At 39.7% G+C, this 13,706-nt stretch overlaps 1 protein-coding gene across 2 annotated transcripts in view; it reads left to right on the forward strand.

Moving 5' to 3' along the window:
- GNAT3 (G protein subunit alpha transducin 3) overlaps positions 1-13,036 on the forward strand; it is a 35,611-nt gene extending 22,575 nt beyond the window's left edge. For both annotated transcript variants that reach the window (XM_084206182.1, XM_084206181.1), the window contains 5 exons: positions 1,734-1,891; positions 5,605-5,733; positions 10,267-10,396; positions 10,592-10,745; positions 11,409-13,036. In XM_084206182.1, coding sequence (XP_084062308.1) covers positions 1,734-1,891; positions 5,605-5,733; positions 10,267-10,396; positions 10,592-10,745; positions 11,409-11,599 — 762 coding nt within the window. In that variant the 3' untranslated portion in view covers positions 11,600-13,036. The remainder of the gene's footprint in view (positions 1-1,733; positions 1,892-5,604; positions 5,734-10,266; positions 10,397-10,591; positions 10,746-11,408) is intronic.
- Positions 13,037-13,706: the final 670 nt, after the last annotated feature.

Consider the following 13,706-nt stretch of genomic DNA (forward strand, 5'->3'; position numbering starts at 1 on the left):
GGAAAAAACACAGTCCAGGGGTCTTTGCCTCAGCTAGCTAAAAACTAACTACAAGCAAAGGAAAGCTCTGTCCTGTTGTCTGTCCGTCCGCAGACAGCACAGTCCAGGCGAGGATGCAGGGGAGCAAGCGCAGTTCCTGATAACAAACTCTGCCCTTCTTCTCTCCCCCCTTCTCTCTCAGAATCAATCATAAAGGTGCAAAAACTTATTTCTGGGCTAAAAAGACAAATGGGGATATGAGCATCATAAAGACACCCCAGGATATTCCACCTCTACTTTTTATTATTGTTATTACCAGGACAATTATGTAAGCACGAAAATCCACACTTGTTGCCTTTTGCATCATAATCAATAAACATTTACCCTCTACACCTAGAGACTCTGAGCTCAAGGCTTCTTATTGTAGGTTCAGCCTAGTAGGTGGATCATTCCCTGATATGTCATATCTTGAAGCAGAGAACATTCCAACTCTTATCTTTCTGCTGAACAAGTGTGCACCCTGGAGACAAATGCGGGGCAAACACGGGAGAGTGGCTCGCTTCTGCTGATCCCAGCACTGTACGAGGGGATGGGGGTGTAAATGGAGCTGGTGCTGCTTGATGTAGAAGGGCAATTATCCTGCTGTCCTCCTCCCTCTTTCTAGTGAAGGCAATTTTCTGGTGGTTATTTCCTAGTTTTGGTTTTTTCCCTCCATGCTTACTCAGTTTCTCTTTTTATTTTCTTTTTTTTCTCCATGCCTACTCAATTTCTCTTTCATAAAAAATACACAGTGTTTACTTTTTGATCTGTCTCTGACTTTTATAAATTTTCCATAAACTGCAGCTCCTCTTGAGACATAAAGATATAACACATTCCTAAAATAAATTTGTTAAAAATTTTTGTTAAGATGCTTCCTGGTTTTGAATAAAACATACTCCCTGCCAAAACAGTGACTGTCAGAATCCATTTATACTTTTGCAACTATTGAGTGCAAGTCACTTGATTTGTCTACTTCCATGACTAAGAAGGAGTTATATTTTATAATTATCCCTTGCTGTGGCAATGTATCAAATTACTATTTTAATCATGCTCTCTATTTACAGTAAATTCCGAAACTGTTAACTACTGAAAATAAATATTTTTAATGAAATAGATTGTTTAAAATATTTTTACTTGACTACAAAAGGAAGAAATTACAGAATAATATATTTAAAATAATTGGGATTTTATTGTGTACAGGTTTCTTCTTCCCCACATATGGGAAATGCATTCACAAGTTCTATTCACTTTGTCACATTTCTTACCGGGGTCAAAAGCTAGAAATTTTTTCTTACAAAGACATTCAAAACCAGCTTTTGATGTAGATTTCTGGATTGATATAGTTATGATATGTTTTAAATGTCCTTTTAAATTTAATTTTTGATACCCTCTTACTCTCTTAATATAAAAGCCTTCCATCCCAGTTGGACTATTTGTGAAGGCCTATGGTAAGATGAAACTGAGACCTCATATCAAAACAAAACCATAAAAGATGAAAACTCTGTGTATGACAATTTCAGCCTAACCTTGGCACTACCTAAAGGGAAGTGAGCCTGTAAAAAGATGTTTACATGCACAGGCGAGTACAGCAACCTGGAAAAACCAGCGAAAAATGAGAAATTTCGCCCTTTCGACTCATTACAAACCAAGCTCATCTTCGAGGAAGTGAAGGGGCACAGCGCGCTTGCACAACATTTACTGAAATTTCTCTTTAGGAAGACGAGAGGAAGCTGTGTGCCATGGCAACAGCTCTGGAGGATGGCAGCATGTCTTCGGAGCTGGTTGAGCTCATCAAGCAGCTGTGGCGCGACGGCGGCACCCGGGCGTGCTTCGCGCGGGCGGCGGAGTACCAGCTCAGCGACTCGGCCGCATAGTAGGTGACGCCAGCTGCTCCACAGCTGGCTCCCGGGCTGCAGTACCTGTCCCCCCTGCAGAACAGCCTGGGGAAATCATTGCTGGTTAACCTGGAAAAATGAGGGGGTTGCCGAGGTTTTTCGTTGATCAGAAATGTTTAGCCGGAGGAAAGAAGGGAAAGCAAGGTTTCAGAAGCAATTTGTTTCTGTGGGTTTGTTTGAATGGTTAAAAAAAAAAGGGTATTCTCCCTCTGAGTACTTCTAAGATTGACAAAATTAGGGAAAGGTGACTTGAAACAGCTTAGGTTTTACCATACCTACTTTGTATATGTTGCAAGATGCTAAATATAAGTCAGGAGGAAACTATAAAAACTTCCCTCCAAACTACCAGGGCTGCTCAGACAGGCACTCTCTGGTCATTGCCACCTCAGCTGCACCAGTGGTGCTCTCCAGCCTGACAGCCCCAGGTCCCTTTCTGAGCCCTGGAGGTACCAGAAAGATCAGCAGGGGCCTGACCAGGGCTGCTCAACCTCACCCCCAGGAAGGATCACCATCCAGCTGGGGCACATCTCCTACCTCAGATGGATCAGTGACTTCAGGAGCCCCTGGCTTGGCTGCAGTCCCACTTGGCTGCAGTCCTGCTTGGCTGCCTTCTCACCCAGCTCATGCACTCCACGGAGGGAGGTGTCACTGGGTCAGTCTTTGGAGAGTGCCCAAGTCTCACTCCAGACCTGGGGCAGAGGTTTGTTCCAGCTGAGGTCCATCCTCTGAGACCTGCAGGTGGAGGTTTCCCCACTCCTGCAGCTCCTCCTACAGGCACCTGCCGGGTGAAGCCTTCCAAGGTGCTGGGTGTCCCTTCTGTAAGGCAGGAAAACAAAGGCAGGGCTGAATGTTGGACTTCAGGGGGCAACCAGAAGTCATTCATAGTTCAAAAATTGTAGATATAGTGCAGGGAACATGCAGAGAAAATATTTAAAATTCTTCTTCTCTTTATATCTTCCAAACAAGAATGAAGATCTTTTGCAAGAGTCCTAAACAAAGAAAATGTTGCCAATGTTGATTTATGCCTGATTTGACAGTATTTTATAACAACGTTGTATTTTTATAAGGATGGTACAGAGCAATTTTTTTCTACAAAGCCCTTTCTGACAGGGTCCACTGCCATTCCCTCTAAAAGCCCATATAAAAACTAGTCATAATAAGCAAAAGGAAAATTACCTCTTAAATTTAAAACAAAATTTAAACCCTGTTTACCAGCTAACACTCTTCTGTGTACCCTCTGCCAGGCAAATAAGACAGAAGAATCTAAATTAATTCCCTTTCAGTGTTAATGCTTGTGTCCTGTTTTAACTTGAAATAGATTTCAGTATTTAAGGAGGTTGATATAGATTGTGGCTGTAGTTATTATATATTTCTAGACTTAGATTAAAAACAGTTACAGTGAGAGGTTTTTCATCTGCTTGAACATTTCTGCTAATTTCTTGAAAATCCTGCTTCTCTGGCTTCATCTTTTGTTACCTAATGTTTCTAAAATTTTAGCCTTTGGCTCTGAATCATCAAAATAAACTTAATGTTTGCCCTTACTGCTAGGCTTCTAATGATCAGTACAAAGTCAGCTACAATCAACCATCTAATGCTGCAGTTCAATTTCCTTTAAACCCCACACCCTGTTTCTCAGCACCTGTGAACCAGCTCCTACATGGAATCTTGATTGATGCTGTGTAAACTCTGACTTTTTGAGGTTATGTTCTCTGAGATTTTTCATGATTCATTCACGCTGATGAAGTTTGATCACTGCTTTTCCTTTGTGTGTTTTAATTGAAAAGAAAAAAAAGACTTCTTCTGAATGAGAGAAAAATTCCCTCTTTGTCAAATTTGGCTGGAATTTCTCAGCCTCACCTGGAGCTATTTCTGTTTTAAGATGGAATGATGGGTATGGAAGGGGCAAAATTGGGATTATAAATTGTGACTTTACGTGCCATTGTAGTACATGGTGCATCTTGCTAGCTCAGTCACTTTCCTCTCAGGGTAGGAGTGCTGCCACCTCAATCCAAGCCAAGGAAACATCAGCATTTGCTGACCCCCAGCTTCCATTCCCTCCTTGCCCAGTGAGGAGATGGTCTGCAGCCTCCCCTTGGAGCTGCCTACGGCTCCAGGAGGAGCCTGAAATTGCCTCCTGCTCCTTTAACTGGATAATTGACTTGGTCTAATTTTTTATGCAATTACAATTGGCTGTGTTGAATTGAATTTAGGCTTTTCTGGCTAAGAACTGTCAGAACTTTATTTTATATTCAAGTGTTTGTTTTAGTGCTTACATGTTTTATAAATAACAAAATGCCTTTTGTTTCTGCCTTCCACAAAAGTGAGCTGAGATGAGTTTGCCTCAGGCCCTACTCAGAGAAACAGAGCTATATTGCTTTTTTTTCTTTCCCCAACAGATTGCTTCCTGAGCTCAGATAATGGGAAAACACTGAATTACTCAGATCAGGTTCAAGACTCCTTGCAGACCAGATATAGTTTATTCAACTTATGAAAGATTCCAGCATTTAAAATTTTTCTTTTATTTAATTTCATTTTCTTCTCCTTTTTTTTTTTTTTTTTTAACTTACAGATCTATTAAATATTGCTCACAAGGCTGATGATCTGTGAGGTTTCTTTTGGAAGATTCTGGTTAAACTGAGCAGCAGAACTTCCTGCTGGGTAGACTTAGTGTAGAGAGGAAAAAAGCAAGTATGGAGCCTGACATCCATTAGAGACACAGTGTTTGTTTGCCAGAGACATGAGGTTACAAATAGGAAGGTGCCAAGTGGACACTGAAAATGCTTCAGCTATTGTGTGGCTTCTTGCTTTTGGCTTTGGTCTTTATTTGAACATCAGTAGCTAAAAAGCAGGAAGTTACTCAAGCATCACCTTTTTCTTTTCCTTTTGCCAGCTCATAATCCCTCTGCACAGATTCCCAGACCAGCCAGTACAATTCAGAGGCTCTGCCCAGCCATTTAAAGAAAGCTGTCTGCCCCTATAAGGGACAGGAGAAGTGTTGGACAAAAATATGCTTCAAAAATCTGGTTTGGGTTCTCATATCATGTAGACTTTATCTCTGTATATCACATGTAAAAGCAGATTATCCAAAATTTTTCGAGGGCTCTTTGGAATGCGAACCCAGGGGATCCTCAGCTTTATTGAATCTTTTGGTTTTGACTAAAAAATATATTTCTTAAAATCACCATGTACCTTCTGGTTGTAAATTGAGAGGTCTAGTCTATGGAGAAAACAGCCCTCCAAAATATTCCTCCAAAATACTATGCCCTCCCTTTCACTTAGGAAGGAAAATACTGCTGCAACCAGTCTGACAGGCTGAGGTGATTCCTTGTGCTTCTGCTTCTGCAGCACACTTGTGGTTCTTGCCCTGAGGTAGCAATTCTCACTTGCTGAGAGAAAATGGCCAAACCCCCTTTGCTGGCAAGGTGGTTTTCAACCATCCCTAGGGAAAATGAGGATTTTCCTTAGTTGCAAATGTAGGATTATTATATGCAATTGAATTACACCTCTGTATACAAGGAGAAAAAAAAAAACAACTCTGAATTGTGCAACTCAGTTGTATAAAACCAGCAGTACTGTATTTAAATATGTATACTGTATAACATATTTAAAAGGGGCTCAGTGTGGAGTGATGATGTAATGGAAATTTCACTTTTTGGATTCACCAACCACCATTTTTTCTCCCTCTCCCTAGTTACCTCAATGATTTGGACAGGTTGGCAATGCCAGACTATGTCCCTACTGAGCAAGATGTCCTGCACTCCCGAGTGCAGACAACTGGGATTATAGAGACTCAGTTTTCTTTCAAGGATTTAAACTTCAGGTATGAAAGTCATATTTTACAGTTTTCTTGGGTTTTATTTTTCTTAAGTATTTTCTTTCACAGGTGTTGACTTATTATAACACAGGTGATATCATTGTGGTATCATTGAATCCAGTCTTATTTAACATTTTTTACACAGCTGAAAAAGGAAGATATTTTATTACCAGTGCTCCAACTTTGAACATATAATGGACTATTACAAACAGGTCACAGAATACTAGGTTCTAAAAGGGCATTTCTACGTATGCAAATATCTAAAAAGCTTTTGCTATATCCTGCCATTTGAATAATTGTGCCATTTATGAAATTTGCCTACTTAAATGTCCTTAAGAGCATGCAAAAAACATTTGATGTCTACCAATTTGCACATACTCTCAACCTTTCACTCTTTTGAGAATGGAAATAACTGCTTTTAGCACAGGAATGCACTACAGTTGGCCAAAAAAAAAAAAATCTGTCCCATGGGGAATTTCAGCATTATCAAACATATCTTCATGCTCATTTAAGATGAAAACCAAAATGTTCAGAAAAAATTTTGAAAATAATGCCTCTGAGAAATTTGACTGAAATGTTTTACACTTTCAGATATTCAAGATCTAGTTATGCTTGGTGAACCAATTAAAAACATCTAATTGCACATGAAAATGGACTTGAATGAATTATTATAATTTCAGAGTTCTATAATCCTTTTCTCTGTGGACTGAAATCCATTTAATTCTCAATTTAAAAGCTGGGGTGCAGATTGAGGAATGCAGTCTAGACAAGAAACTGCCTGTAGAGACAGACAGATTCATAAAGCATAATAACTTTTACATTTTTCATTTGGCTTCTTTCGTTCTCCTCATGTGCCAATTAAGCATTCCCCAAACCATCTATGCTACCACACAGATGCTTTAACACAACAAAGATTGCACATACAAAATGAGATCCTGAAGTAGATGTCTTACAAATAAATTTTTATCATCTATCAATATTCTGGTCACTCATGAAAATTCATTATGTGCCCAAAAATGCTACAGTGCAATGTCATGGACATCATCTTCTTTTTCTCTGATGAATGTATTTCCAGCTTTGTACATTGGAAATTTGAATGCCTTCAGTTACAATCATAGTTCGTGTATGAAATCAATTCAGGGTGGAGAAAGAAACCACCAGAGGGAAATCCTCATAGACATGGATGCTCTCAGCCTGGATATGAGAATATCAGCATTAGTGTTTGGGTCCAGCTGAAATGCAGCACAACTGGGAATTGGGTTTACAGAATTTAGTCTGCAAAAAAGAGGAAGGCTCTTAAAGCCACCACAAACACAAACCCAACTGTTTTTACCCTCTGCTGTGCATCCCAGTAGTGTTATGTGAGTAAATTCAGGCCGTTGAGTAATATTAGGTAAAATCACTACAAAGGGGTCTGAGGGGTTTGAGCCTGCTAAAGGGGTGGAGAACAATTATAAATCCATGTCAACCAGCCAGGCACTGCTACTTTGCATTGCCATAGCAATGCAAAACAACTGGAGGATCCTGATGTCTCTGCACCAAGTTTGATAAGTGCCATGGAAACATCTATAAAGAGAGGAACACTTGCACATTCAGAGTGAGTTTTGGCTGATGTACTGATGGGGCTTCAGGTCACAAGCCATGCATGGAAACAAAAACCCCACGAACAGATGCCTCATTTACTAAACACTTGTCCCTTTACTGAACTGAATGAGACAGAAGACATTTTGTATTTGTGCAGTAAAAGTCTAAATCCCAGTACTGCTCCCAGGAACTGAATTACAGTTGCACAGAAAACATTGATTTTTATTTGCTCCTTGCTTAGCAGTTACTTTGCTGGTTTAGTGCAATTTAGCTTCCATGTTCTTTTCAATTTATTTCACTAATGTTGACTTAAAGCCCAGAACATATTTAAATGTTTTTCAAAGGAGATCTGATCATCATAGGTCCTCTTCTAGTGTCCTTTCTATTGGTGTACCAGGAACAGTTTGACTGAAATCAGGCAAGCTTTATTTTAATCTTCAGACCTCTCTATGTGTACCACTGAAGGAGTAAATAGATAATTCTGTATCTGCAGCTAAGTTTTTCAAGAGCAGTTCTGGGAAAATATAGAGATTTCTAGACTAACTTTGACTATCTTGGTAAAACAAGATCATCTCATTTTCTACCATTTATGGAGGGACTTTGGGTTTACATGTGAGTGTGTTAAGTTCTGGGCTGAGAAAAGAGAAGCTAAGTAAGGTTAGGACAACAAAAACTGCCCTTAAGCATTGCCTCTGGCCTTGGTCTTGTCCTTTTTAACTGACTTCTCTTGAATATTCAAAGAGCCATATGCTAAAAGTTCACAGGCAGTGAATACTGATTCACATGATTATGTATACTGAAACAAAGCTTTCCTGAAGATTAAATTTTGTAGCTTTTATTATTTGTTTTCCTGCCATAACCCTCATTTCAGAGTTATACACCACAAATCAAGAAAGGCATGTAATTATAGGTGACTTTTGAGTACTAATCAGAGACAAAAGTCAAGATACTTTATTTGTGCTGATCCTGCTCTTCAGTAGACCTTCTGAACTCAGTGAAGATATGCTTGGAAGAATGTCATTACTATTATCTAAATCTTGCTCCGCAACAACTTCCTGATTTCCAAAATAATTCACTTTTATTTACACCCACCCAATTAAAAAAAAAAAAAGATTAAATGCCCCAGGAAAAAAAAAAAAAAGATTACTCCTCAGCTGCAGAAACATTTTATTATGAGCACTGAAAGGGTTTTATTTTTTCCTAAGGAAGAAAAATTACAAAAAATAACCATTTTAACATCAGCTACACTGCTGATGGTGAAGGAAACAAAGGCTTAAGATACTGCAAAAAGCAATGTTTCAGTAACAAATTATTCTTGCTCTGTTTAATACTGACATGATTGTTTCTTACTGAATCCCATTATATTCGTTGCTATAAGAATTGTTTACTTTTCAGATACTGCAGGATCCAGAGATCTAATGCATATTCTTGAAGGAAGGGGTAATCCAACAGGGGATTAGGTTTTACAGTATTAAATTCAACAACAGGGGGCACAGGGAAAAGTCATCATGCACACTAGGAAACAGAAAACCTAAGGGCAGGATAAATTTGATTTTTTAATGTTTTCCCTGTTTTCTAACGCACTTGAAAAATCTTCAAGTTTGGCACCTTTTGTTTCAGAAAAACAGTGAAAAGAAAGCCCTAACCCTTACCACTGAAAAACTGCAAATGTCAGAGGGAGTTTTGGAAGCTGGGGCTAAGGGCCCTAAGTCCCAGCCAGGTGTGCCCAGATGCCTTTGGATCCCAAAGAGAGTCCATATAGAGTTCACATGACACTACCCAAAGGTCGTAGCAACTCCTGGCAAAGGTGGAAGGAAATTATTGCAGGGAAGGACAGCCCTACAATTCCTGCTGTGCAAAGGAAGGGATTCCTGCTCCCCAGGAACTGCTGCTCAGGAGCAGCTAATGAAGGTGAAGAGACCCTCCAAAGGTGGGATGCAGGTTATGCAGGGAGCTCAGTGGTCACTCCGGGGCAGGGAGCAGATGGCAACATCTGTTCATGCACGGCCAGGGGACAATGGGAGTCTGGCCTTCAGTCCTGTGTCCTGTTGGTCAATATGTCAGTTCACTGCAAGCACAGCCATGAAGTCATAAATGATGCTGAATTTGAGGGTCTTCTATTGATGCCTTAGAGCTCTGCCCTAAATACATCCTAGCCTGCAAGTCTTAGTCCTGCCCTGAGCCTCACTTCCTCAACACTTCCTTTTCTGGGCCCCCCAGTTTCAGAAGGACATTGAGGCACTGGAGCATGTCCAGAGGAGGCAACAAGGCTGGTGAAGGTCTTGGAACACAAACCCTGTGAGGAAGCACTGAGGGAGCAGGGGGTGTTCAGCCTGGAGAAAAGGAGACCCAGAGGTGATTTTATCACTCTCTAAAATCCCTGAAAGGTGGTTGCAGTCAGGTGGGGTCGGTCTCTTTCTCCAAGCAGCAACTGACAGAACCAGAGGACACAGTCTCAAGCTGTGCCTAAGAAAATTAGGTTGGATATTAGGAAAAAGTGTTTCACAGAAAGGGTGATGGTGTTCTGGAATGGTCTGCCAGGGGAGGTGGTGCAGTCACCATCCCTGGATGCATTTAAAAAAGCCTGGATGTGGCACTGGGTGCCTTGGTTTAGTTGAGGTGTTGGGGCTGGGTTGGACCCAATGGTCTTTAAGGTCTCTTCCAACCCAGTGATTCTGTGAATTCTGTGAACACAAAGTGCCACACTTAAGCACTGAGTATTAATCCTACATGCAGGTATTTAAGCCTTTTTATTTCATTTTATGCCCACAACAAAGCCATGAGTAACTACACACAGCATTCCTTGACCTTTTCATATGACACTTTTAGAAACAGACCAACATTTGGAAAAGCTGGGTATTTGTCATTCATCTCCATTTGAACTCTGTGCATTAAAAGCATGGCTACATCCTTATGAGTGCTTTACATTGTACATATGCTATTTTTTCTGCAAAGGATGTTTGATGTGGGTGGACAACGATCAGAGAGAAAAAAGTGGATTCACTGCTTTGAAGGAGTCACTTGCATCATATTCTGTGCTGCACTCAGTGCCTATGACATGGTTCTGGTGGAAGATAAAGAAGTGGTGAGTCAGAACAGACAAACAATCCTTTTTGCTTCTAAGTTTTAATGTACTCTCTGATGGTACGTTCCCATTCTCTGGTAACCATTTAAAGGCTATTACACTGTATCGGTTCTTTCCAGTAAAGAACATCTCAGTAAAAATGATGTATGGAGAGGAGATTTTTCAGTCTCATGTTTACCTTTTGCACCTCAACAGAACAGAATGCATGAAAGCCTTCATCTGTTCAACAGCATCTGCAACCATAAGTGCTTTGCAGCCACTTCCATTGTGCTGTTCCTAAACAAAAAAGACCTCTTTCAAGAGAAAATAACAAAAGTTCATCTGAACATCTGCTTTCCTGAGTATAGTGGTAAGTTTGGAGTATCCAGGAGAAAACACATTCAGATTTTTTGTGCACACCATGAATCAAAGGCTGAGACTTTGACTCATATCACCTATACACAAGCCTTCAAATACTAAACCTCTTACCTAAGAATCTTCTTTCTCATGAAAGAATGGTATGAGACAGACACAGCCAGAATTCACCTCATCTTGCCTACCCACCATGTAGGCTGGGTTCATTTCTCTCCCTTGTTTCTGCCCATTGGTGGAAGAAGCTGAGAACTTAAAAGTCTCAGATGGCTGAAGGGTGCTGTGATGGACTCAGCCAGTGTTTCAGTACAAGTCAGTATCTTATCAGTCACACACACATCACAACTGAATCCAAAATTTTTGTTCCTATTTAAAGAACTCATTCCATAAGGGAAGTCTGTCTCTTTTTGTATGTGTCTACTGGAAATTGAAAAAACACCAGATGTTCCCAGCTGATGCAAGAGAATATATAAGGCTGTGTCAGAAATTTCCAGAGAAAAAACAGGTTAGATTCAAAATTTTCATACCTAAAGTATGAAGGTAATTCAAATAGAAAGAAAAGGGGAAAAAACCCACAGAAAACATTATTTCTTCTCTTTTTGCAGTTGTGAGGAAGTACCAGCTGAAATGTCTTTTTTGCTTTTACTTTTCTTTCCACTAGGACAAAATACATTTGAAGATGCTGCAAACTACATTAAGAAACAATTTCTAGACTTGAACCTAAGGAAACAAGATAAAGAGATATATTGTCACTTGACCTGTGCCACAGACACTCAGAATGTCAAATTTGTTTTTGATGCAGTCACAGACATAATAATCAAAGAAAATCTGAAAGACTGTGGGCTTTTCTAACCATTCATTCCCTTGCTCAGAGCTTCAGTCCTCTTTCCTCTCTTCATCTGATGTGCTGACTGAAATAAAAAAGAAATCCTGTAGGTAAGAAGCAATATCAGTTAGGCACCAGTTAGTATCAGTGGAGTGTTGGGTACAGCCTAAGCATTGCAGACCAACACAGACCTTCCAGATATCATAAGGAGATTTTAAAAAATGTCCCTGTTCTAAAAAGATAACAGCTGCTGATAAAACCTGCTGGAATCAAAGTCACATTCCTATTTAAATCAATATCATAGAATAGTAGAATTTTTTGGTTTGGAAGAGACCTTAAAGATCATCTAGCTCCAACCCCCGTGCCATAGCAATGACATCTTCCACTAGACCAGGAATCAGCACTTCTCAGGAAACTGGGGACACCTCAGTGTGCTGTGTCTTCTAGTGATAGGATGAAAAAGAATTTATAATCGAGGCCTAAAGAAAACTATAGCTTTAAACAGTATCAATACATAATTTACCTTCTGTTTTGTATTCATGTTACATAAACAACTGAAAGTGACATGCCATTTATTCAGCAAATGCAAACCCCCCAGACTTAGATTGTGTATGATGAAGAGCAGTGCAAATCTGAATGTTTAACTATGTTGTTTTGTTAGAAGAGCTGAAGGACATATGCATAAAACTGACAAAATTGACAAAATTCCCAGTTTTAGAAAAATTAAACACAGGAAGATGGAGGCAAGCTTTGTAAATCCCTAAGGAGAAAAAAAAAATATGGCTGAAGTTTCTGCATAAGGCCCAAAGGCAAGTTGAAACATTTTTGGTTTACAATTAAATACGAGACTTTCTTAAAAAGCAATTAACAATCCTGCTACTCAACAGGAATGGCAGCAGTAACTTCTACCACTGCAGAGCAGATGTAAACCCACCAGTTCTCATGGCAAAAGCACATCCTTGGGACTTTGGCACAGAGCACCTTTCTCTACACAAAGATATTGCTAATGCAGAACTGCTCTCCCTTAACTCCTGTTGATTTATTGTGACTAACTATATTTGACTATTTTAAATAGAATGGGACTTTTCTCTGATTTCAGCTGGGTTTGAGTTAATTTTCTTCCTAGTGGCTGTCACAGTGCTGAGTCTTGGATTTAGTGTAAGAATCATGTTAGCACATTGATGGTTTAGTTGTTGCTCAGTGGTGCTAATCCTACACCAAGGACTTCGCAGCATCTCATGCTCTGCAAGTAAGAGAGGCCACAAGATGCAGGCATGGCAAGGACAGCTGCCCTGAACTGGCCAGAGGGATATTCCACAACATGGAACATCATGCCCAGTAAAGAAACTGGGGGAGACTGGCCAGGAAGGTTTGATCACTGCTCAGGGATCCCTAGCAGGCAGTGAGCAGCTGCATTGAGCATCCTTTGGTTTTTCTAGGTTTTATTCCTCTCTCTCTTTTTATTCTCCTTACTATTATTATTATTACTATTGTTGCTATTATTATTATTATTATTATTATTATTATTATTATTATTATTATTATTATAATATTTTACTTTTTTCAGTTATTAAACTGTTCTACTATCAACACATGGACTTTACCTTTTCCTCATTCACTTCCCCATCCCACTGCAGGTTTTGGAGTGTGTGTGAGCAAGTGGTTGTGTGGTACTTATTTGCCAGCTGAAGTTAGAGCATGAGAGAGTTCTAAAAATATTCAACTGAAATTTGAAATTTGGCTTTGAAATAACACTTACTTTTAAAATAGAATCATTGATGAAGGGTTTCTTTCTGCCTTTGTCTTTTTTTTATTTAATACATTTCAACTTAATGTTCACCACAGACTCCCTGTGATCTGGTTAACCTAATTAGAACAGGGAACTTGGCCACTGAACAGCAGCATCCTGCAAGCTGTCCACATGAGCAGGGCCATCAGGGTGTGTAGGTCTCCAAAAGAAGTGGGAAGTGAAGAGCCAAAATACATTCTGCATTGCCTGGATTTCTGCTGCTGCCTCATTTGTAGTGCTTCACTTGATTAATTTCTTGTTTGTGTTGAAAGTAATGGATTTCCAGTGGTAAGGATCTTGGATCCATCTCCAGCAATAAATCTAATTTGAAATGAAAAATTTGA

Source organism: Fringilla coelebs (genome assembly GCF_963513975.1).
Source record: "Fringilla coelebs genome assembly, chromosome: 5".
In the NCBI taxonomy this organism is placed as follows: Eukaryota; Metazoa; Chordata; class Aves; order Passeriformes; family Fringillidae; genus Fringilla; species Fringilla coelebs.